Here is a 27496-nt window from a genome sequence, read left to right on the forward strand (position 1 = left end):
GAAATGTACCTTAAATAAACTACTTTTATTTTGGATGCTATTAATTGTTTTCACAGCCTTAGATTAAATGTTGCCTATGCATGAACAGCATTATCATTGTTATGCATATTGCATACCACCTGTTACAACAATAAATGGCAAAATTGATCAATTCTGTATCTCATTATTTGTGCATCACATTGAGGTAAATGTGTACAGTTTACAGTAAGGTATATAAAACCAGTAAAGGGGCACTGTAACACATAAAAGGTAATTAGATAAACAACTATCAAGACCACAGGTAACACAATAAGTAAAATATTAAATAGAAAAACAATTATTTAATTTATACATAGTGCACTTGTAGTGCTAATACAACAGGAGTAACTTGTAACAACAGTGTAACCTGTATCAAGAACATAGATAATGCAATAAGTGAAGAAAAAAACGGTAAATGGAAAGACAATTATTAAAACTAATTAATTCAGGACCTTTGAGCCAAAAACCATTATCTGCTCATTGACACAGAAAATCTGAAGCTCCTGCACTCATCCATATTTGTAAATTGCAGGTGGACCTCGAGAGATTTCACATTTTTTAATTGCTCAGATGTGTAACATTACGCACTGACTCTACAAACAAGGAAAGAAAATACATCGATGAAGATTACGAGCGTTAGCTCATTAAGATCATCAGACCACCCTTCACTGTAAAACCTGACAAGTGACTTAACTCAAACCGTTTGAGTCAACAGATATCATTAAAAACCTGACAGATTAGAAACTGCATCTCAGTATGACACAGCAGTTTCTCTGCATCTGACCACAAAGCACTCCAGTGGGTGGAGAAAACTAAAACACCTCCACCCTGGTCAAAAAGACACAGCAGCACCTTTACTTCTTACAGAGCCTTAAACTGCTCAATGGATCACTGACACCCAGTTAACTTCCATCGAGAACATTTATCAGAAGCGCTGTCTGGGCAGGGCAAGAAACATGATCAAGGATGCCTCTCATCTTCACTATGAACTCTTCATCCTCCTTCCATCCGGCAGGAGTTACAGGAGCCTACGCTCTCGCACTAGTAGACTCAGGAAGAGCTTCTTCCCCGAGACTGTGACACTTCTGAACTCCACAACACCAATCTAACCTGCACCTGCTCTTTTACTGCACTCCTCACAGTACTTCTGTACAGAGCACAGTAAACTATTTCTATAAAAATATCATTGCATTACTGTTATTTTGCATAGAATACATTGTTTAACAATACGTTTGCACACTCAATCCAACTGTATTTATTACCACAGCTCTCATGTTGCTGCTGTTCATAATGTGTATATAATCCTTCATTGCTCTGTTCATAATGTGTATATAATCCTACACAATATATATAATATATATAATATAATCCCACAGTTACTTTGACAATGCAGTCTCTTCATTACCATAATAAAATACATAAACACTTCGCAGTTTAAATATATAGTAAAATCTGTGCCATTAAGTGTTATCACTGTACCAATGTTGGTTTCAGTTTCGTTTTGTTTTAAATTAATTTGTTTTGGCTTGTCGTCTGTATTACTATAGCTTCTTATATTCTTAATTCTTGTTCTTTTCTAAATACTGTTAATTAAATTATCTGTTGTGGAGTGAGGGAACTAAAATAGCCTAGCTATGTAAACTGTAATCCGGTACTGATTCCAAATTACATGACAAAAATTATAGTTAGTAACATAATCCATTACATTACACATTTTAGATAATCTAATCAGACCACTTTAGATTACTTTTGACCTAACTTGATTTAAATAGGATAATATTCTACCATATTGACATAAAAATACAAAGAGTAATGTATACATATATATATATATATATATATATATATATATATATATATATATATATATATATATATATATATATAATTTCACAAAGCTTGTCAGAACATTCTGTTTTTGCTTCACATTGGGTTATTATTAAATCAAATTATGTGTATGATTATTATTATTATATAACTAAATGATCTGAAATCATATAAATTATATGTATATTAATTATATAACAAATTAAATAACTCTAATAACAGATTTAGGTTAAATAAAGATGTCAGTCTTTATTTTTTTCTTTTTAGGAAACAAATAAAAAAAAAACTAATTCTGTTTCTAATATTCTGTATGTTGCTCAAAAACAAAATATATATATATATATATATATATATATATATATATATATATATATATATATATATATATTTTTTTTTTTTTTTTAACCTATTCTTTTAAAAATAACACATTTAAAAAAAAAAAAATACGAGTTCACATATCATACCGAAACACGCGTGGATATCCATATACAGCTATGATTCGCGATTCCCAAACTGACTCAAAATGATTCGCGATCCCGCTACGAACCATAGACATATAAAAACTCTCATAACTCTCACATCAGGACAGAAGAAAACATAGCTGTTCGCGATTCGCGATCCCGCTACGAACTACTGAACTGACTCAAATGATTCGCGATCCCGCTACGAACACCCGAACTGATTCAAATGATTCGCGATCTCCAAACTGACTCAAATGATTCGCGATCCCGCTTTGAACTCCCGAACTGACTCAAATGATCCGCGAACTCGCTCCGAACTCCCGAACTGACTCATGATTCGCAATCATTTCAGAGCTGTAACAACAATACTGTGAAACCATGTTATGTTTGCTTAAGGTTATCATCAACCATTAACCATCAAAATCTCATACCGGCCCATGACTTATAAATATATATATTCCATTTGTTGTTATTAACATGGAATGCATTAAAAATTACATCAAGGTTTCCCAAACTAGGGTTTGTGACTTTAATAAAAAGCTAATTAATTAAATCATAAAAAATGATACATTAAAATAAGTAATTTTAAAGCCAATCAAAATAAAATCTTACTAAAAAAAGTTTAACATTTCATTTGTTTACCTGCATGTCATGTGGACATAACCAACATCAAAGAATCATGAACATGCAAATGTGATAATTATTAAAATATATTTTTTTAAATCTCAGGGGTACTTCAAGTAAATATATTTGGTGAAAGAGGATCAGATGACAAAAGTTTGTGAATTTGTGTGTTTTAATGTGTTTGAAAGACAAACGCCTTCCAAATACACAGTAACACATGGTTAAATAAACTACAGAGTGATGATTCAAATAAAAATCAATGTGTTCATCAGTAGTTGATGCAATGTTGAAACACTTCTTAAACCTGAAATGATTTTTATAAATCAATCTTCAAATGCTGTCACTGACAATGCAATGCTGCAATCTGGAAATAGTGGAATAACTATTAGGAATTTCACTGTTATCATATTTTTCTTTGTTTCACCAGTTTTCATATTATAGACAGACTGAGTGCATAAGTCTTTGGTGTTATTTTATATAATAAAAAGCCTAATAAATCAGCACATTACATGAGATTAAATAAACCATGTGTATGAGTCCACATTCTGTTGCTTTGTGTTTACTGGTGAAAGAGCAATACCTGAAACACAAAAGTGCATTTCTCAAATAACAACAAACTTTACGATTATAATTTTGAGCAAAAATAATTCTGATCGGTTTAGCCATTATACAACCTGATTAAAATGCTTATACATTTCGTTTTCTTAAACTTGACTAAACAAAAACAGGACAGGGTTGACTAAATATGATGACTAAAATGTACATTTGAGTAAAAATAAGACTGAATTAAAAAAATAGCTGCCAAACTTATTACTGCTGTGCGGTTAATTAATAATAATCTTACTGCTAAAATGTCAAGTTTTCATTGACAAAAACTAGACTAAAATGTTGAGACTTTCAGTCGACTAAAACTAAACAGGATAAGGTTGACTAAATATGATAAAAACTAACAAGGACATTTAACTGGTTCCTTCATTATATTTCTCTACACTTCTTCTAATCTCACACACTATTTAGGCTGATAGTATGAACATTGAGACACAGGGCATGTCTTTATAAATGGAGAACTGAATCATTGACTCAAATGATTAAAAATTCACAAACACAAATCCTTCAGTAACGAAACTGCTGTGTGTTGCTCAGAGAAGCGTTTTCATTAACTAAATGGAGCATAAACAGTCAATTTTGACAATATATCAAATATTGAACTAACATGTATATGAACTACTCATTTCAACGCTTTAAAATGTTACATTTGGTTGTGTCATGTTGCCTAACTGGGCTGTATGGGTTATGTTTCTTCTGTGTGCAGTTGTGTTCATTTGTTTTGATTTCTCCAGGAGATTCTCTCTCAGACAGACTGTGTGAACTTCAACTGTGATCTTGTTGTTACAGATCCGTTATAAATCACCGTTTACACAGAATGTAATAAAATCAGAAACATCATAGTAGGAGTGAACATGTGACCCACCACTGATGAAATCCATATTATATATATACACACACAAACATTTTTGAGCCTCATTACTGAAGGATGAAGAATAAACACAACCTGTTAGTTCTTCAGTGTGTTTGGTTCTGCAGGGTTCTAGATCTCTCATGTTCTCTCTGTCCTTCAATAAACTCTGTCTCTGCAGATGTATGTATCTTCTTCATGATGCTTTGATGCTCGTACTTGTAAGCTAATAAAAAAAAGTATTTTTTTATTATTATTAATCTTCTCTTTCATTAATATACAGACAGACAAATATATAAGTTGAGACTTTCAGTCGACTAAACAGTCGAGCAACATAGAAGGACAGCAGCTTGTGAGTGTTTTGTCTTGTTTTCTCATCAGACTAGTGTGTGATCATCATTGCTAGGAAAGTTTTTTGGTTTAAATTGTGTGTGTCTTACCGTGGTTAATACGTGCTGAAAGTGGCGCTTGTTTTTGCGTTTGCCTATCGCGGGACTGCCTGGTTTCGATTAGCTAAATAGTGAGGCGTGGCCAAAGCCAGTGAAAGTACTTAATTAGCTGTTTGGAAAGCACTTGTCAGAAGAAACAGTCGAGCAACATAGAAGGACAGCAGCTTGTGAGTGTTTTGTCTTGTTTTCTCATCAGACTAGTGTGTGATCATCATTGCTAGGAAAGTTTTTTGGTTTAAATTGTGTGTGTCTTACCATGGTTAATTCGTGCTGAAAGTGGCGCTTGGTTTTGCGTTTGCCAATCGCGGGACTGCCTGGTTTCGATCTGCTAAATAGTGAGGCGTGTCCAGCTGACTTCAATCACAGGTAATCAGGCTTATACAAAGCACTAGGTTACACCGCGGCAGCGGTCGCGGCAGCCCTTGTGTGAACCCTCCTCGTGTGAAGACCGATGAGTGTAAAGACAATCGACTCTACCTGCGCGACTGCACCGAGCAAGGACACCGACAGGGCACCTGAGTATTGCTTTTCTCTTTTTATCCACTCTTTGTATAGTTTGTTCTCAAATATATCTTACACTTGTAGTCACTATGTGCTTTCAGATCTCTACTATCACTACAAACACTCGGAGAGCACGCTATGTACGTCGCAGGAAGGCCTGTCTGACAAACCTACGCCATGTCCCTCTGACATCTACTACTATGCTCTCTATTCCAGTTGGTCTCTGGAACTGCCAGTCTGCAGTTAACAAAGCAGACTTCATTTCCTCTATTGCTACCCATTCCGGTCTCAACCTCATGGCACTGACAGAGACTTGGATCAAACCTGAAGATACTGCCACCCCTGCAGCCCTCTCTACTAATTTCACTTGTTCCCACACTCCTCGTCTGTCTGGGAGGGGTGGAGGTACTGGTCTCCTTATATCAAAAGAATGGAAATTTGAACTTCAGCCATCACCTACAGGTACTGGTTCATTTGAATCACATGCCATTACTGTAACCCACCCTGTTAAAATCCACTTTGTGGTCATTTATCGTCCTCCAGGTCAACTGGGAAACTTCTTGGAGGAGTTGGATGTGCTGCTATCAAACTTTCCTGAAGATGGTACTCCTCTGGTACTGCTTGGTGACTTCAACATCCACTTAGATAAACCCCAGGCTGCTGACTTCAAAACTCTGCTCACCTCATTTGATCTCAAGCTAGTGTCCACTACAGCGACTCACAAATCGGGCAACCAACTTGACCTCATCTACACGCGTGGTTGCTCTGTGGACACCTCTTCAGTTGCTCCACTGCACACCTCGGATCACTTCCTCATTACTGCTAACCTAGCACTTACTCCTGAAGTGGCACACACTCCAACGCAGGTCACCTTTCGACGGAACCTACGCTCACTCTCTCCATCTCGCCTCTCTGCTGTGGTTTCATCCTCTCTTCCACCATTCTCTCAGTTTTCTGCTCTGGACAACAGTGCTACGGAGACTCTTTGCTCCACTTTAACATCTTGCTTGGACAACTTTTGCCCACTGTTGTCTAGACCAGCACGCACTGCCCCATCTGACCCCTGGCTGTCTGAGGTTCTCCGTGAACATCGCTCTAAACTCAGGGCTGCAGAGAGGAAATGGCAGAAATCAAAAAACTCTACGGACCTCAGTGTGTATCAATCTCTCCTCTCTTCCTTCTCTGCAAATGTCTTTACAGCTAAAACATCCTACTACCACAACAAAATTAACAGCTGCTGTGACGCTCGGACACTATTCAAGACTTTCTCTTCTCTTCTTAATCCGCCGCCTCCACCTCCTCCATCGACTCTTACAGCGGACGACTTTGCAGCTTTCTTCACAAATAAGACAAGATCCATCAGTGAACAATTCTCCACACCACAGACTGAGGAAAACTTCACAATGACTGATGCACACTCTTTATCCTCCTCCCCACTCTCAGAGATGGACGTCTCCAAAATTCTCCTGTCCAATCATCCTACTACTTGTCCACTTGATTCTGTCAGAGCAAGCAACCCAACTTCTTGTCCAAGCTCTTGTTCTCTCCAGACTGGACTATTGTAATGCTCTCCTGGTGGGCCTTCCTGCATGTACTGTCAAGCCTCTGCAAATGATCCAGAATGCAGCAGCGAGGGTTGTCTTCAATGAGCCAAAAAAGCTCATGTTACTCCTCTCCTCATCAGGTTACTCTGGCTACCAGTAGCTGCTCGCATCAAATTCAAGGTACTGATGCTTGCCTACAAGACGACCACTGGCACGGCACCAACTTACCTAAACTCACTGGTTAAATCTTATGTGCCCTCCAGAAGTTTGCGCTCTGCAAGTGAACAACGCCTTGTGGTGCCATCCCAAAGAAATCTCTCACGGACCTTTTCCTGGACTGTGCCCAGCTGGTGGAATGACCTCCCAATCTCAATTCGTACAGCTGAGTCTTTACTCATTTTCAAGAAACATCTAAAGACTCATCTTTTTCGCCTGCACTTAACCTACTAACACCAGTACTTTTCCTTTTCTTGTCTTTTTCATTTAATTAAAAAAAAAAAAAAAAAAAAAATGTATATACACCTGGCTATGCGTTCTATACTAGACTAACTGAGACTTGTCATGGCACTTGTATTCTGTTGTTGTTCTCTTGTTGACCTGACTGCTTCTATTGTTCTCATTTGTAAGTCGCTTTGGATAAAAGCGTCTGCTAAATGATTAAATGTAAATGTAAATAAGAAAAAAAATTTAAAGATGCCAAATATAAGCAATGTAAGAATTTAAAATGTGGAAGAATAAACACACTGCTGTACTGCTCATTTCGGTGTACATTCCCCCGTTCAACATCATCAGCAACAGGAACGACGCACTAAATGAACTGTACCAGCACATCAGTGAGCAGCAGACAGCACACCCTGATGCTTTTCTCATCATAGCTGGGGATTTCAACCATGTTGACCTTAAGAGTGTGTTTGCAAAAATACACCAACACATTAACTCTCCAACATGAGGTAATAATATTTTGGACTTTGTTTACACCACACAGAGAGGAGCTTACAAAGCCCTCCCCCTCGGAGCTTCAGACCACATCACTGTTATGCTAATGCCTGCATACAGACCACTCATTAAAGTCGCCAAACCAGTTTACAAACAGATTAAAGTGTGGCCAGAAGGATTATCAGAGGTTCTTCAGGACTGCTTCAACACAACTGACTGGGACATGTTTAAACAGGCTGCCACATGCAATAACACCACTGACCTCCAGGAGTACTCAGAGACTGTCACTGCCTACATCAATAAGTGTATTGATGATGTAATGGTCACAAAAACCATCACTGTCCGGGCCAACCAGAAGCCGTAGATGACAGGGGAGGTCTACAGACTCCTGAAGACACGGAACACTGCCTTCAGAGCTGGAGATGAGGTGGGCCTGAGAACAGCTAGGCCCAACCTGTCCCGCGGCATCAGAGAGGCTAAGAGACAGCACTCCAAGAGGATAGCTCATCAATTCAGCGACAGCAGAGACACTAGGAACCTGTGGCAGGGGATACAGACCATTACGGACTACATGCCCCCACCATGGACGTGTGACAACAACATCTCTCTGCTGAACGAGCTGAACACCTTCTTCGCTCGCTTTGAGCAACAAAACAGCACCACTGCACAGGAGACTCCACCTCCTCCCGGCGACCAGGTGATGACGCTGACCTCAGGCAGCGTGAGGAGATCCTTCAGCAGGATCAATGCACGCAAAGCTCCGGGTCCTGACAACATCCCTGGGCGTGTACTGAAAGACTGTGCAGCAGAACTCACTGATGTCTTCACAGACATTTTCAACATATCACTGAGTCAGGATGTTTAAAACTACCACCATCATTCCAGTCCCAAAGAAGCCATCTCCATCCTGCTTCAATGACTACCGTCCTGTTGCACTTACCCCCATCCTCATGAAGTGTGTCTCTGAATGAACTCCTTTTGTGGAAGCGTTCTCCACACAACAGCGAGCAGAAACACGACAACTAAACTCTAAACATTCACAGCGTTTTATTATAATAGGGTTTACAGTGTATGATAACAGACACTTAAAAATATATATATTTTATTGAACTAAAAAATATTAAGTTAATTTGACTTAAAAATTTCGATGTTTTTACAGTGTGTGTATGACAGTCTCAGTCATAGTTGTTTGTCCTGCTCGCTACCTGAAAAATAAAACTCATACTAATATGCTGATTTGCTGCTCAAGCATCAAAGTTCATTAAGTTCATTTGCTGACCATTTGACGGTTTCATTTAGATTCATTAATAAAACTAAATGGCCATTGCTTGGATTTATTTTCTATCCAAACGAAATCCTGAATGACACACTACACACTGAGCATACTGTACTCTAGATACTCACCTGTCAGGTGTATGAATATTATAAGATTATTTTATCAACATCTGAGTCTGAGCTCTCTCTTGTAAGGAAAGCTGACAGTTGACTCATGAAGTGTTTGTCTGTTTAAGTCGAGCATTATCCAGAGAAGATCTTGACTTCACTGATGATTAGCTGTTGTTCTTACACCCTCACCAGAGAAAACATCTGGACTCAGACAACTAGACTCCAAGATCAACAAGCAGAAAACAGAGATGATAACACTGAACACCTCAAACCCCTCAGCAATTAAAGTACAGGAGCAGACCTCTGTAGAAATGAGGAGTTTGTAGAGCTGGGCTTCATCATTAGACATGATGGAGGACAGACAATGACATCAAGAGACGCATAAGCAAGAGCAGAAACAGCTTTATAACACTGAACAATATGTGGAGGTCCAACACTAGAATGACTGTATCAGAGCTGTGTCCTTTCCACCTTACTTTACAGATCTGAATGTTAGAGAACGACAGAAGCACTTTACCTAACTATCAACTTTCCACATGATGAACCTCCAGAATCCTGCAGATCTTCTGCTCCAAAACATCTCTGACCAACAACTACTCATGCGGCGCAATTAGGAAAGTACAGCACCTTTAGAAATATATTAACTGAGAAACCTTAAAAAAAAACCTGTTGTACATATAATGGGAACATTTCTGTTATTATGCATTAGCTATTTATGCTTTATGTTTCATGTCTACAAGTTAGCCTCTATTTAAAACAGTTTAATAATACTTAAAACATACAAGTAAACTTTTCACTTGTTTTGAACTGTATGTGGCATTTTATTTACATGAAAATATAAAAGTGTTAAAAAGAGTAAATGTGTTTGTATATTTAGAGGAGAGTGAAAGACACAAATGCTGTTAACTTGTGAAAATGTTTAGTTGATTTGATGAAGGAGAGACTCCATCCACAGAACAAAGACTACATACTGGATACATGTACATTAACAACAGACACACAACTAAATATAAAGTAAAATAGAATAATCTGAGCTTCTTCCTCCTCTGTTCCAGCTTTACATTAAACACAATGATCATCTGCTTGAATACTAAAGCAACATTAATCATTCAATATCATGTTTCTAACACACATGCTGCATTATTTGATTGTAAAGTCTGAGTCTCTTCACCTGTATGGATCACATTTACACATTTATCACACATTTATTTCTCCTCATAGACACAGTAGTGAAGCTCTTCTGTGGATCTTCAGCTGATGTTTACTTCTCCTCTCAAGATCACTTCACTTTATGAGATACAGCATTCATCAGCTTCTGGTGATTTAATTCTATCAGGAACTTTATTTACTCTGTAAGGTGAAACGAGAAGATCATCAGAGTTCAGTGGAATAAAGTACAAAATAGTTACTACACTTAAGTCCCATTAAGTTTATTATAAAGTATATTTAGTTAAATAAAGTACAAACATTTCAATCACCATTTTTGTTGTTTATATTTTGAGTGAAATGTTGCATTAAAGTCCTGTAATCACATTAATTACTGAAAATACCTGATTTTGAATATGTATTAATAAAACAATATTTGTGTTTTAAAAATAATACATTTAGAAGATGAAAAGAGAAACACACACTAACGAGTGTACACCAAATATAATAAATGACAAGGAACAAACACAAATGTGTTTAATGTGTCACTAGTTAAAGCTGTTTGTCCTCTAGTTTAAACATGTTTGTATTGGTCTCATTAAATAAGTGAAATGATTGCGCAGCTCGCTGGAATACTGGATTCTGATTGGTCAGTCGTGACATTCGGAGGTGTGTTATTCATTAGGTGTGTGTCATTAGCAGCAGAATAACACACAGTCATACGGTATTTGAGTCGGGCGTCTCTTTGACTTGTCTCGTATCACAGCACCGCGCTCTCACTCGTTTCATTCAAACACAACTGCTATTAGCTTGTGCCTCAGTTACTGACTGGATTTACCCTCAAACCAAACCGCAGGAGATTCCTGTTAATAGTAGACTTGAGGAGACATTGTTCAAAGTGTGTCTTGTTGTTCAAGTTGTTGCTAACTGAGCAGAAGTGTTTAGCTAAATCTAAATTGTGTCTAATTCTTCACTTGTGTGTCAAGAAAGCATATAATAAGTGTGATAATGCAGATGCAGCCGGATGTTATCACAGAATAAGTCTCTTCAGGAGGACACAAGTCCTGATCACCCTGTCGGGTTTATTCTGTGATAACAAGCGGCTGGAGGGACATTATCTCTTACAGAAAGTAAGTGTAAAGTAATGTGACGTGTTGCTTGTCAAAGTAAAAACACACAAGAGACAGAGACATTGATCATGTGATGCTGGACGACTGTGAGCTGAAGCTGAATCTGCTCTGATTTTACCAGCGTTTTCCTACAATCTGAACAAATCTATTTCAAACTCTAATGATTCACTATTACTGATCTCATTAATAAAGCAGCTGTTGCTGTAGAAAGCTGTGACAGTCTGCTTTTCTTCTCTTTCCTCTTTTGTGTTCAACATTTTTATCAACTTTACATTTCATTCTGACACAAACCCTTTGAAATAAAACTTGATGATCATTTGATCAACTCTTTTCACTAATATTTGAAAGTATATATTTGTTCACATATCAGAGGTAAATTAATCTCTTTAATATCACAAAGTGAAGTTTACTCACCTCAGTTCACAGTTTGAGTCTCGTAGCACATCAATGAGCTTTTGCTTTGAGTCTCCAATCATATTATATCTCAGATCAAGCTCTTTTAGAAACTGCAGAGCTTTTGTGTTTGTCAAAGAAACATCTGTAATGTCACAGTAACGAAGACTAGAAAGAGACAAACAGAGGAAGAGAGATCATCTTACAAACAAATAATTAAGATGAAGAATCTTTCACAAATATAATGTGAACACATTCATCATGAGATATTGAGTATAAAGTGTTTTGTTGAACTCTTATGTGCTGTTCGTTTGGGGACGACACTCGTGTTGTTTGGGCTCTCCAGAGAACACAGCCAACAAAAGGACTTTTTGTTACAAAATGTGTCATTTATTAATGTTTTTACTCTACATTTATGTAGATTTTTGAAGGATTTATGATATTTTGTAAATGTAAAATATGTATAAATTAAAAATATATTTTAAAATAGGTTTTTATATAAAAATAGCTTTTATGTAACATTCAATTTATAAAAGACCCTCATTCCTAATTGTGATTAATGGGGATAACATGGCTTGTGTCTTTTTCCTCCATCGTGGATGTGCTGGTGTCTCCTCTTCAGACTGTGTGTGTGTTATCTGTGTTGTGACATTTTGACTAATTATGTAACATCATTTATCTTTCATGTATTTTGTGGTCTGAATTGTGGTGGGTTTATTGATTTTAATTTGATAAATTAAGAAGAGAAAGTATTGAGTTGATCATTTCCTCATTCATTTCAATGTGGGTCTCCAGAGAGAGACTTTTTTCACACTAACACACAACCAGATATCAATCTAATTTAATTTTCTATTTGTAGATCTACCAAGTGTTGACAACCGTACAAAGTCTCATGTCATTTAGATAAAGGGAACATTTGTTTTTATTTCAGCAGACATCATTTGGGGTCTTAAAATACCTTGAACAGCACATAAGAGCTAAACAAAGTGATTTTCATCATTTTGATTCTTGTCTGTGAATGTTACTGACCTCAATCTCTCCAGTTTACAGCGTGAATTCTTCAGTACGTCACATAAGTGATTCAGTCCTGTGTTTCTTATTTGATTCCCACTCAGGTCCAGTTCTCTCAGGTGTGATGGGTTTGATTTCAGAGCTGAAATCAGGATGAGACACTGTTTCTCTGTAATACTGCATCCACACAGACTGAAGACAGAAAGAGAAAACAATGAATCAGACACGTTATGTTCATGTGTGAGTAATTCATCATGTGTTAACACCATACAGTGTAATAATTAATAAAACATTGCCAAAAACCTTATTATATGACCATACAGAAATACAGAAGAAAAAAGATTAAGTAGATTAAGATACAGAATCAACCTGTCAGGAACACAACTGGACACAGATGCAGGTTACAGTGATAGACCAATTTATTCAAAAGTCAAAAAAGAAAAAACTCCCTCCAATGAACAAAACAGGCCGGGAAATGAGGAAAAATGTCCAACATAAAAATAAGAGACTTCAATGTCCTTGTATAAACACCCGGCAGGGGGCGCCCAACGGCGCGGCCGCGTACAGAGCGGAGAGGGGAGGAAGCCATGAGAGAGCCAGTGACGGAGCAAACAGAAACTCTTCTGAGGAATGCCGGTGCCCGGTCTAGGAAATGAGGGAGGGGAAAAATAGAAAAACAAAACAAAACCAGTAGCAGCAAAAAGGAACGACAGAACAAGGCTTCACAGGATCTGAAAGAATGGCTGCACGGTGCTTTTGGCGAACAACAATCTGGCACCAATAGGCGCGACAGATGGGAATAAATAGAGCAGAAGATGAACAGACATTGAATTCAGGTGAGCGGAGTCAAACAATTAGAAGGGGAAACTGTAGTGATGAGGGGGAGGGAGGAACGCCACGGATAGGTGCAAGACGAACGATCAAAACAAAAACAAAACACCATGTGCACAGGAAATGCAGACATATACAGAAACACACACACACACCGAAGAACGGGGTGATCAGACAGCGGACATGACAGTACCCCCCCTCTGACAGACACCACCAGGCGCCGCAGGAAGGGGCTCACCTCGTCGCCGGTAGAAGTCCTCGACCAGTGTCCGATCCAAGATGTCCCGGGCTGGAACCCAGCTCCTCTCCTCTGGCCCATAGCCCTCCCAGTCCACAAGATACTGAAAGCCCCGACCCCTACGTCGGACATCTAGCAACTTCCGCACCGTATAGACCGGGGAGCCATCCACTAGACGGGGGGGAGTGGGGGTTGAGGCAGATGGAACAAGAGGGGAATGGAACACAGGTTTAACCCTGGAAACATGGATAACAGGGTGCACCCGACCAAGCATGGTAGGGAGCTTGAGCTGCACCGCCGCCGGACTCAGGACTTTGGTGATCCGGTATGGGCCAATGAACCTGGGTGCCAACTTGCGTGAGGCTACCCTGAGAGGCAGGTCCTTGGTGGAGGGCCATACCCTTTGACCACACACATAGCGGGGAGCAGGAGTCCGGTGACGGTCGGCCAATGCTTTAGTCCACCTATTACCCTGGGCCAAGGCTGCCTTAGCCCTCTTCCAGGTGAATCGACACCATCGGACAAAGGCCAAAGCAGACGGGACTGCAGCTTCGGGTTCCTGTGTGGGAAACAAGGGAGGTTGATAACCGACAGAACACTAGAGTGGGGACATACCTGTGGCAGAAGCCGGAAGGGAGTTACAGGCGTATTCTACCCAGGACAGCTGTTGACACCAGGAGCTGGGATTGTGGGACGCCAGGCAGCGAAGAGTACATTCCAAATCCTGGTTTGCCCGCTCAGACTGCCCGTTGGTCTGGGGATGGAATCCTGAAGACAGACTCGTAGAGGCCCCGATCTGCCGACAGAACTCCCTCCAAAACCGAGAGACAAACTGGGGACCCCTATCGGAGACCATGTTGACCGGAAGACCATGAATCCGGAATACATGATCAACCATCACCTGAGCAGTCTCTTTGGCTGAGGGGAGCTTGGGAAGGGGAATGAAATGGGCCGCCTTAGAGAAACAGTCCACCACCACGGTGTTACCCTTAGATTCCGGGAGGCCAGTGACAAAATCAAGGGCCAAATGTGACCAGGGTGGAGCAGACCAATGGGAGGCGCATTGGAAGTCTTGTTCTGAGCGCACACTGAGCAGGCAGCCTCGAACTGCCTGACATCCTTGGCCATGGATGGCCACCAGAATCGCTGACGGATGGCAGCCAGCGCCCTCCGGCCTCCTGGATGACAGACCAGCCTGGACGAGTGACCCCACTGGATGACTTCAGAGCGCAACCTGGTGGAAACAAACAGATTACCCGCTGGACCCCCCTTCAGCCCAGGCCCCTTACGTAGGGCCTCCTCTACTCGTCTCTCGATGTCCCAAGAGAGAGATGCCACCACCACTCCTTTGGGCAAGATGGTGTCTGCTGACTCCTCCCCCCCAGGAGCCTCAAAGAGATGAGAAAGGGCATTGGGCTTAACGTTTTAGGACCTGGGCCTGTAAGATAGCGTGAAATTTAACCGGCCGAAGAAGAGGGCCCAGCGAGCCTGTCGGGAGCTCAGGAAGGGCCGAGGAAGGGCCGAGCTGCGCCCTCCAACCAGTGACGCCACTCCCCCAAAGCCAGCCTGACCGCCAACAACTCCCGATTACCTATGTCGTAATTCCGTTCTGGGGGACTCAGGTGGTGGGAGAAGAAGGCACAGGGATGCACCTTTCCATCCTTGTGTGACCGCTGAGATAGGTCCGCGCCCACACCGACATCAGAGGCATCCACCTCAACAATGAATTGACGTACAGGGTCTGGAATAGACAAGACAGGAGCAGAGATAAAACGGGACTTTAAGTTATCAAAGTACTCCTGCGCCCCAGTATTCCACTTGAACAGTACCTTGGGAGAGGTGAGTGCCGTTAAAGGTACAGCAATCTGACCAAAGTTCCGGATGAACCGCCGATAGAAGTTGGCAAACCCCAGGAACCGCTGCAGAGCTTTACGAGAGTCGGGAGCTGGCCACTCGGCAACAGCCCTTACCTTACAGGGGTCTGCTTTGATCTACCCCGCAGAAACAATGAACCCCAGGAAGGGAACCGACTGGGCATGGAAGACGCACTTCTCTGCCTTAACATAGAGCTGGTTCTCCAGCAGCCGTTGTAACACCTGGCGAACATGCTGAGTGTGTACCTGCAGAGATGAGGAAAAAAATCAAGATATCATCAAGGTAGACGAAGACAAAGCGATTCACCATGTCTCTCAACACGTCGTTAACCAGGGCCTGGAAGACAGCTGGGGCATTGGTCAGACCAAATGGTAGGACCCGGTACTCAAAGTGTCCCGTGGGTGTGTTGAAAGCTGTCTTCCACTCATCCCCCTCACGTATGCAAATTAGGTGATAGGCATTCCGAAGGTCTAGCTTGGTGAAGACCTTGGCTCCCTGCAATAGCTCAAAGGCAGATGACATAAGAGGCAAGGGGTACCTGTATTTAATAGTAATGTCATTCGGGCCTCGATAATCTATACAGGGACGAAGGATGGCTCCTTACTTCTTGACAAAGAAGAACCCAGCACCTGCAGGAGATGAAGAGGGTCAGATGAGACCGGCCTTGAGGGACTCATTAATATATTTGTCCATGGCCTCTCTTTCAGGGCCTGAAAGGGAAAACAATGACCCTTGGGCGGAGAAGTGCCTGGGAGGAGCTCAATGGCACAATCATAAGGGCGATGTGGAGGTAAGGAGGTGGCCCGGGACTTACTAAACACCTGGCACAGGTCGTGGTACTCCACCGGGACCCCCTTCAAATCAGCAGCCTCCACCTGCAAGACAGGACACACAGACACAGGAAAAAAGGCAGCACCCAAACAAGACGCAAGGCAAAAGGCAGAGTTGCTGGACCAATCCACGTGAGGGCCATGTTGCACCAACCACGGGTGTCCCAGAACTATGGGAGCACTCGGGGATTCAAGAAGGTACAGTGTGGTCACCTCACGGTGATTGCCCGAGACTATAAGATTGACAGGAGGGGTAGCAAAGGAGACAGTGGTGATCAAAGTGCCAATCAAAGAATGGGCAGAAATAGGTTCAGGAAGAGGAATGGAAGGAATTCCCCAACGGGTGGCTAGAGAGAGATCCATAAAGTTACCCTCAGCTCCTGAGTCAACCAGTGCTGTACAGGAGTTAAGGATATCACCAAACTGAAAGGAGACAGGAAAGAGAGTGCGAGAGGACTGGTGAGCCTTGACTTTTAGCGGGCAGCCTACTTCGAAATGACCTGATTTGCCGCAATACAGACGTTGCTGTTTCTGTTGAGGAGTGAGTCGAAGGGGCCCAGCTGCATCGGCTCAGGCTCAGTGGTTTCAGTGGGGGGAACAGATGACAGATCTTCAGTCCTCCAGGGTGCACAAACTGCCAGGCACTGACGACAGCGGCGAAGGCGACCCTCGATCTGCAATGCGATGTTGACAAGATCGTCAAAGTCACGTGGCAAGTCCTGAGTGACCAGCTCATGCTGGATGTCATCCTCTAGACCAGCCCGGAACATGGCTCGACAGGCCTCCTCATTCCAATCGCAGGTCGCTGCCAGAGTCTTGAAATGAATAGCATAGTCCGTCACTGAGCGACCCGCCTGGCGGAGCCGTGCTAGCTGGTCAGCCGCTTCCTGAGAGCGGTCGAATAGTCTCTCCATTTCCTGGTGGAAATCTTTAAAAGAAGCACAAAAGGGAGCTTTAGTCTCCCAGACGGAGGTTCCCTAGTCTCTGGCCTTGCCAGTTAGGAGAGTCAGGGCTCAGGTTCCTGGCGAGAAAGATGGTGAACTGCACCACCCGGAGCAGCCTTTCTTTGGAGCTCTTGGATGCGGTTGGTCAGCTCATCCACTTGGTTGGCTAGAAACTCCACTTCCCTTGTGGTGTTTGTCAGTCTGGCTTCGTTCTGGCCCAAAAGAACACCGTGCTGGGTGACTGCGGTTCTGACAGAATCTGCTCCTGCTGTGTCCATCTTGGCCAGATCGTTCTGTCAGGAACACAACTGGACACTGATGCAGGTTACAGTGCTAGACCAATTTATTCAAAAGTCAAAAAAGGAAAAACTCCCTCCAACGAACAAAACAGGCAGGGAAATGAGGAAAAATGTCCAACAGAAAAATAAGAGACTTCAATGTCCTTGTATAAACACCCGGCAGGGGGCGCCCAACGGCGCGGCCGCGTAGAGAGCGGAGAGGGGAGGAAGCCATGAGAGAGCCAGTGACGGAGCAAACAGAAACTCTTCTGAGGAATGCCGGTGCCCGGTTTAGGAAATGAGGGAGGAGAAAAATAGAAAAACAAAACAAAACCAGTAGCAGCAAAAAGGCACGACAGAACAAGGCTTGACAGGATCTGATAGAATGGCTGCATGGTACTTTTGGCAAACAACGATCTGGCACCGATAGGCGCGACAGACGGGAATAAATAGAGCAGAAGATGAACAGACATTGAATTCAGGTGAGCAGAGTTAAACAATTAGAAGCGGAAACTGTAGTGATGAGGGGGAGGGAGGAACGCCATGGATAGGTGCAAGACGAATGATCAAAACAAAAACAAAACACCATGTGCACAGGAAATGCAGACATATACAGAAACACACACACACACACACACACACCGAAGAACGGGGTGATCAGACAGCGGACATGACACAACCACAGAACTACTTAAAAATAACATTAAAACTGAGTGTGTTCATGGTGTGTGTGTGTGTGTGTGTGTGTGTTCACAGTGTGTGTGTGTGTGTGTGTTAAATGCAGGGCACATGTTCAGAGTATGGGACACTAGACTTGGCCACACTTCACATTCTTTCGTTTCCTTTTCCTGAAAGTAAACAGTAATCTTTAATCTGACTGTAACTGCTGTAGAGTATAATAATACTAACTCTAGTTTCTCCAGCTTGAATTGTGTGTTCATCAGTAGATCACTGAGGTTTTTCACTCCAGAGTCTCCTAGTAGTTTATTCCTGCTCAGGTTCAGTTCTCTCAGGTGTGATGGGTTTGATTTCAGAGCTGAAGTCAGGATGAGACACTGTTTCTCTGTAATACTGCAATAAAACAGACTGAAGACAGAAAGAGAAAACAATGAATCAGACACGTTATGTTCACGAAGTCACAGCAGAACAACCTTCATCTGTCAAATAACAGCATCTTAACCTACATTGAGAGAAAGAGAGGAGATAGCAGAAAACAGTTTAATAAAATCACAATGTCTTGATAAAACAAAAAACAGGAAGTGTGTCTGAATTTTACCTTTGGATAATTTTCCACAATTTGGTCTACAAAACAGCAAAACAAATAAGTTGTTCATTTAATCAAATAATTTACACAAGAAACCTTCCCTTGGTGTGAGAGACCCGGGATCGAATCAACTGTGTGACACCAATGCGTCCCTGAGCAAGACCCTTAACCCCTAGTTGCTCCAGAGGCGTGCGACCTCTGACATATATAGCAATTGTAAGTCACTTTGGATAAAAGTGTCAGCTAAATGAATAATGTAATATATTGTGCTTCAAACAAGGTAACAGTCAGTGATGGTAATGAAAAGTTAGTTTTTAAAGGGTCATGAAACCCCAGACTACTTTTTCTGAGATTGTATCAGAGGTTTTTGTGTTGCACATCATAGAAGACAATGTTAGTATTCATTCATTTTAATTGTTGGACAATTTTGGTTCATTTAGAGATTTTTGCAATATTTTTGTCTTCAAGGTTTAAAATCTACATGGTGTTGATGTAATGGGAGTGAACTATTGAGATGAATGCACTTTTGATCTACATTTTAATGCATATGATTGGTCCATTGATCATGTGATTTATATTCTGCTTGTTCTTTTAACACGTCTGTTGATAGACTAATCAGTGATCTAGTGTCATAGGTTGGTTACAAAAAGAGGTGGAGACTGTTGCCCTTTAAGGCCGTGCTTGAGAGATTGACAGGTGTCTCGTTAGGATTGCATCACTACGTGGAAGGCGACGCCCTGTCAAGTGTTGTGTGCCGTTGCTGGCATCTGAGAAGGAACACAAGAGCAGTGATAACCAAACATTTTATGGCTGTGCAGAAAACCGTGATTTGAAGTGTTGTGAAGACGTAGAGCAATCACAGGCGCAGCTCATGGAGACAAGTGAGTCGGCATGTGTTTGGAGTTGAGTGCATCAGGGGTTGACTAGCAGAGTAACCCCGGTTGTACAACTGTTTTGGAGATGAGTGGGACGGTGAAGGAGGGTTTGTGCAACGCTGGAAATTGACTAGACTGGGTAGTGGGCACTGCTACCATTCATTTGGACATTCATTTGGTTGACCATAAAGACATATTCGGACTGTGCTGAGGACTGCATCTTTTTAATATTTGTTTTAATATCTATCTCATCCTGATTTAATGGTAATCAAATTTGTAATTCAATCTACTACTGTTGAGTGTCAATCGTGCACGGCCCTCAGTCAATAATTGAATTGGGTGAACTTGGGTCCTAGGTTTTCGTAAACAACCTAGGTGGCGTAGTCGGCTACGTTTATGTAAGTGGGGTTTAATACCAACATTGTTGCTGGTTGGTGGTAGAAAGTATTAGAAGAACAGCCCTTGAACCATCCCCCTTTTGTGCCACGCCACATTGATGTCACAGTTTGTGATGTGTCAAAGGACTATAATACTTCGATGACGTGTCAGTGTCTCATAATTATTCAGACCTGTAGCACCGAGCCCAGAATCGTGCTGTGTTTCCACCGTCGGGTCAGAAACTCCTCAGCGCTTAATTAAAACACCCTTTACACACCTCTCTGGAACAACGTCACACAACTCCATCATTTCACCAACAAAGAAGTTATCAGAAAACGAATAATAGATAATTCACTGGAACCAGCACGATCACAAAACAAACATGATAAAAGCCGACGTTTGTTTGTATGCTTTGTTAAAGATTTACATGGAGCTTGATGTTAAAACATGTTACTATACACTACACTAAATAATACACTATTGTGATCGTCTGAATGAGAAGCTGACGTCTGATTTCTTTAAGCGATCTTACCATGTTTACTATGGTAATGTTAATGGCTAGTGTGCATAGTCTTTATCTCTTATAAATATTTCTGCCTTGTAAGGTGATCAAAATCCACATCAGATCTCAAACAGAAGTTATTTCAAACACTCGCTGCTGTCTGAAAGTGAGTTCTGAGCTATTATTATTAATGTCTTTAACTTTATGAAATGATTCACGGCACTGATGCTCTCCAGACACAGAGAAACACCTCCTTCATTCATAACCTCCTCTAACCTAAACTCAGAGACCTAGTTGGCCAAAAAACCCTGGCCATTGTCCCAGAGGAAGCCTGGACGATCAAGCCCCAGAAGTGACAGAAACCAGACTGACCCTGCCTTTATGAAATTACATTTAAATATAGAAACATACATACATACATACATATACACACATATACATTATTTTCTTTAAATCTTCAATCCTCATTCAGCAGTCACAGCAGAAGTTAGATGTCTATTCAAAAGTTGTATGAATCTATTCTAAGCTGTATTAAAGGCAAACGATGGGAAACACATTAATAAAATACTGGCTATTTCTAATGTGTCCACATTATTTTTTCCAACCCCTGTGCACTTAAAGGGGTAGTTCACCCAAAAATGAAAATTACCCCATGATTTACTCACCCTCAAAACATCCTAGATCTATATGAATTTCTTCATTCAGACAAATATAATCAGAGTTATATTAAAAATGTTCTGGCTCTTCCAAGCTTTATAACGTGAGGTCTGACTCAAATGAGAATTAAAATAGACGACTGTAACATTACTAGTCATGTAAAATGTGAAATGATGTAAGATACTCACTTCAGTGTGTTAAGTGTACAGTGTTTATCCTGCAGTAGAGCAGAGATCTGATTCACTTCTGTGTCTCCTAGTTTACGTCCACTCAGATTCAGCTCTCGCTGGAGTAACGGGTTTTTACCCACAATTCTAGTCACATACTGACAGCCTTCATCTGCAGAAGGACCCAACAACCTGCAGAAGAGAAGATGAAGCTGGAATCAGTTCAATGTGCATCACATCACAAAGCATTTAAAGATTGTCAAACACTGTTTGTAATGAAAAGCTCTAGTTAAAGTTTAAACAGTTGAACATTTAAATAAATTAATATTTTTTAGAAAGACAAAAGTCAAAAGTAAATTATTTAAAAGAAACTCAAGGGCAGAAGCTCATTAGATCATGATTCTCAAGCATCTGAAGATATTTCTGGTTTTTAAGCAGGAGACGAGGAAAGTTAGCAAAGAGACAACTAGCTTGTGACAGCTAAGCATTCATAGAGATATATTTAGTTGATCTTTTGATGTCGGTTCTTCCTATTATTATGTAGCAGAATTCACCAAACACTGGATTGCTGATCCACTAACAGAGAACATGATCGTGGTTCAGAACATCTCTGGATTAGGGGCGGGTAAGAAAGTGACTAGCCGTATTATGTTGTTCCATGATGTGGATTTTGCTACACCGTGTATACCGTTATATATTCATGTATTCAAATTTTGCATTTAATATAGTTTTGTTCAATTTAATACATTTTGCAAATTTGAACACAAATGATTATAAAGAGTCAAGGCTGAATGTTTTTGTCCTCTGTTTGCTACACAGACATTAGTTATCAAACACAGAGCATCGTAACAGGCCAAACTAATAGAGCACAGATCACCTGCTCCAGTGGTTCCCAAACTGAGAGACAGTGTACAGTCAGCAGATTATTTTACAAAATAAACCTCTGCAGGGTGATAAAGACTACTTTGTATAATTTCACATGCGGCCACTTTCCTGATAAGTAAATAATTGAACACAAAATATTAATCTGACATATTTGAATGACTCAACATTAGCGCTCAGTTATCAGTTGTGGTTGTATCAATAACAGACCACTAGATGAAGCGACTGATGAATCAGAGTTGTATTGCAGGGAGTCATGTAGAAATATAAATGAACGATGCATGCTTCTGCTCTAAGTGTCTACACCAGAGGCTCGATTTGACAAAAGCAAATAGAACTCAGTGATGTTTTCTGCTGTGGATGTGGCGCGAACCATGTAGCCTTGTTCAGTATAAGAGACCTTCCAAAAATAAAAAAGAGGGTGGGCGGGGGAGGGGGCTTTAAACTACAAACTTCTCTACAAAAGATGGGCTTGGCAGAAAAAGTTTGGGAACCACTGGCCAACTCTAACACACAATGTTTAATTTAATTTAAATAATACAGGCCTCACTTTTTCTAGTTATGTAAGGTTAAAATATTTTGCTTGTCATTTTCTTTTCTCATATCACAATATAATATAGATATCTCCTAGACAGTGTAAAATATTGTGATATGAATTTTAGCTCACATCGCCCACCCCTACTCTGGATAGTGTTATTTAACTGATGATGCTACAGTAATTCTGCTCATTATGAGAGGAACTGCAGGTTCAGACAGGTGTGTGTGTGTGTGTGTGTGTGTGTATGTTATCACTGATCCTCTCCTCACACACATCACATGTTTGTGGTCTTTCATAGATCTGCTGTAGTAGATCTACAGTGTTGTGAATCGGAGCTTGATGGAAATTAATGTACAGTGCATTCAGTCTCATCAAAACAATCAGGATAATATCATACTGAATATTTTTATGAGCAATGTCCACAATAACACAATCACATATGTTTATTGAGACACCAAACTACTGAACACCAGCACATCTAGTAACCCAAAATGTCTGATTAAGCTGTAATTTTTAATACAACTAATCTGTGCTGACATTTATCGTCAAAACAGCAGCAGCTGCAGCATCTGATCTCTAATATTTTGATCATTTTGAGCATTTTTGATGCAACAAATTTTATACCTTTATACTATACTTTATACTATATTAGTCAAATGATAGAATTCACATGCATATCATTTATTTTTCATTATTTCATCAGGTCTCACCTCAGTGTGTTGAGTTGACAGTTTGGATCCTGTAGTAAATCACTGAGCTGCTTCACTCCTGATTCTCCAGGATCATTTCCTGTGAGATCCAGCTCTATCAGGTGTGAAGGGTTTGATCTCAGAGCTGAAGACAGAGCTCTATAACCTTCTTCACTGATACTGCAGTCTGAAAGTCTATTAGAAAAATATTTTATTCTTCATTATAACACATTGTCACACAAGTACATGTTATAGATAGAGAAAATAAAAGAGATGCACTACGGGAATTTTGGCCTGACTTAACTCTTTTCACAATAAAGCTGGGTAAAGTTATATATTGGTGAACATAAACAAACAAATGCAATTTTACATTTTTGCAGTTTTAATTTTCCACAATTATAACCTACAGTTGGAATCAAAATTACTCAACCCTCAGAGATTGAAGCAAAAATGGCAAAGTCAACAGAGATCTTGCAAAAGAGAATAAATAATTTAATTACTTTAGAAAGTTTAAGACTATATGAAGATTTCCAAGACATTGAAAGCTCCTAGAGACACAGCCCTCAGCCTTATTCCTTAGATTAAAATGTGTTATACCAGAAAACCTTTGAGGGTGTTGAAGGAAAACCACAATATCATAAAATGTTTAATCAGAGCAACTGAGAAAAACCTGCAATGTACAGCCAAAGACTTGCAAGATGACCCGATGAAAGAAAGAAAACCATTTCAATGCAGTGTGTAAGACGAACACTAGACAAGTACGGCCTTCGTGTTGAGACTTGCAGAATACCACCCTTGATCAAGAAGAACAAAATACCGACTTGAACTTGCTAAAATTCATTTGTGTAGACCTGTGGAGCTCTGTAAGAATGTTTTATGGAGTGATGTGACTTTTTGGACCCATGGATCAGCGGTATGTTTGCTGCAAAAAAGACAAAGCTCATAAGTAGAAGAACACCATCTCCATTTACATTTACATTGAATCATTCAGCAGACGTTTTTATCCAGAGCCTGGAGAGAACAAGAGCTTGGACAAGAAGTTGGGTGGCTTGCTCTGACAGGAAGGGTCTAATTCTCCTAGGTTTCTCGCTGTCCTGAAAGGACGTCACTTCCTGTTTGTTGTTGACGGCTGTACTGCGTTTGAGCTCCGTCACTATATTCTTTTCATTGACTATTTTTAACTTAAAAATCAATTTTATACATCATCGTTTCCATTTATATAACGTGTGAATATATCTTCTATTGTATTCTACAACAAAAACAATCAGAGCGCCTCGCTATCACTAGTTTTATTTTGATCTCCCGGGTCCGCTATTAGCTTTTAGCCAGTTAGCATCAGCAAGCGTGGTTGCTGCTAGCTGTTCTTACATTGCTAATACTCTATTCACACACATTACCACTGCTGTACTCACTGTTACTTGCTTTAATGGCGGATGAATGTCTCCACTCTGTGCAGCTCGAGCTCGAGGCCGTGGGGAAGCAGATTTACGACCTGGAACAGAGGCAGGCCCAGCTGAGAGAGCAGAGAGCCGCGCTGGAATCATCCCGGGCTGACGCTCACAAGTCCGGGGTAAGTATATTAGCCGAAGGTAAAGTGCACACTCATTGTTTGCCTGGTGCTCATGTTCTCAATGTTTCTGCGCAGATACCCGCAATCCTGAAGGACGACAAGAGCCCCAGAGCGGTCGTGCTTCACGCCGGGGTTAACGACACCACGCTGTGGCAGACGGAGACGCTGAAGAGGGACTTCAGGAGCCTGATCGAGACGGTTCGCAGCACGACGCCCGCGGCGACGATCGTCGTGTCAGGACCACTGCCCACGTATCGACGAGGACACGAAAGGTTCAGTAGACTTTTTGCTTTAAATGAATGGTTGTTGTCATGGTGTAAAGAACAGAAACTGCTATTTGTTAATAACTGGAATCTTTTCTGGGAGCGTCCTAGACTGTTTCGCGCTGATGGATTACACCCCAGCAAAATCGGAGCGGAGCTTCTCTCTGACAACATCTCCAGGACACTTCGCTCCTTGTGAGTAGTAAGACAATTCTCAAATAACCATTATGATGAGTTTTGTTCCACCCGCTTAAATGCTAAAAGTACTTGCGTTGTAAAAACTATCAAGACTGTGTCTGTTCCCCGAATAGTGAGGTCAAAATATAAATATAATGTAGGATCTAGAAAAAATCTTATCGTAATTAAACCAGAAAAATTTAAAGTAAATGAACAAAAACAATTTTTAAAGTTTGGGCTCATAAATATTAGATCACTCACACCAAAAGCAGTTATTGTAAATGAAATGATCACAGATAATAGTTTTGATTTACTCTGCTTGACTGAAACCTGGCTAAAACCAAATGATTATTTTGGTCTAAATGAGTCTACTCCACCAAACTACTGTTATAAGCATGAGCCCCGTCAGACTGGTCGTGGCGGGGGTGTTGCAACAATATATAGTGATATTCTCAATGTTACCCAGAAAACAGGATACAGGTTTAACTCTTTTGAAATACTTCTGATAAATGTTACTCTGTCAGACATGCAAAAGAAATCTAATGTATCTCTTGCTCTGGCTACTGTGTATAGACCACCAGGGCCGTATACAGAATTCCTAAAAGAATTTGCAGATTTCCTCTCAGACCTTCTAGTTACAGTTGATAAGGCGCTAATCATGGGAGATTTTAATATTCACGTTGATAATGCAAACAATACATTAGGACTTGCGTTTACTGACCTAATAAACTCCTTTGGAGTCAAGCAAAATGTCACCGGGCCCACTCATCGTTTTAATCATACACTAGATTTAATTATATCGCAAGGAATCGATCTTACTGCTATAGATATTGTACCTCAAAGTGATGATATTACAGACCATTTCCTTGTATCGTACATGCTGCGTATAACTGATATTAACTATATGTCGCAGCGATACCGTCTGGGCAGAACTATTGTTCCAACCACCAAAGAAAGATTTGCAAATAACCTGCCTGATCTATCTCAACTGCTATTTGTACCCAAAAATACACATGAATTAGACGAAATTTCTGACAACATGGGCACTATTTTCTCTAATACATTAGAAGCTGTTGCCCCGATCAAATTGAAAAAAGTTAGAGAAAAATGTACTGTACCATGGTATAACAGTAATACTCACTCTCTCAAGAAAGTAACTCGTAGTCTTGAACGCAAATGGAGAAAAACTAACTTAGAAGTTTTTAGAATTGCATGGAAAAACAGTATGTCCAGCTATAGACAGGCTCTAAAAACTGCTAGGGCAGAGCATATACACAAACTCATTGAAAATAACCAAAACAATCCAAGGTTTTTATTTAGCACAGTGGCTAAGTTAACAAATTACCAGACGCCACCTGATTCAAATATTCCACCAAGTTAAATAGTAATGACTTTATGAATTTCTTCACTGATAAAATAGATGACATTAGAAATACAATAGCGAATGTAGATTCTACATCTAACACTTCAGTTTCATCCATCGCACCCAAAGATAAACTGCAGTGCTTTACAACCATAGGACAGGAAGAGCTAAATAAACTTATCACTGTATCTAAACCAACAACATGTTTATTAGATCCTGTACCCACTAAATTACTGAAAGAGCTGTTACCTGTAGCCGAAGTCGTTATCTTTAGGTCACGTCCCAAAACCATT

General features: G+C 40.6%; 1 protein-coding gene and 2 long non-coding RNA genes across 4 annotated transcripts in view; 2 read left to right on the forward strand and 1 right to left on the reverse strand.

Moving 5' to 3' along the window:
- Positions 1-27496, forward strand: part of LOC127987626 (uncharacterized) — a 459131-nt gene that overhangs the window by 254671 nt on the left and 176964 nt on the right. The window lies entirely within an intron of this gene.
- The window catches only part of LOC127987560 (uncharacterized), a 1055570-nt gene that overhangs the window by 94443 nt on the left and 933631 nt on the right, over positions 1-27496 (reverse strand). The window contains exon 51 of the mRNA XM_052589928.1: positions 18788-18964. Within this exon, the coding sequence (XP_052445888.1) occupies positions 18788-18964 (177 nt within the window). The remainder of the gene's footprint in view (positions 1-18787; positions 18965-27496) is intronic.
- Positions 18096-25861, forward strand: LOC127987631 (uncharacterized). The gene is made up of 3 exons (XR_008161287.1): positions 18096-18360; positions 25287-25400; positions 25476-25861. It is a non-coding gene; the product is annotated as an uncharacterized LOC127987631 (long non-coding RNA).

Source organism: Carassius gibelio, chromosome B22 (assembly GCF_023724105.1).
Source record: "Carassius gibelio isolate Cgi1373 ecotype wild population from Czech Republic chromosome B22, carGib1.2-hapl.c, whole genome shotgun sequence".
Lineage (NCBI taxonomy): Eukaryota > Metazoa > Chordata > Actinopteri > Cypriniformes > Cyprinidae > Carassius > Carassius gibelio.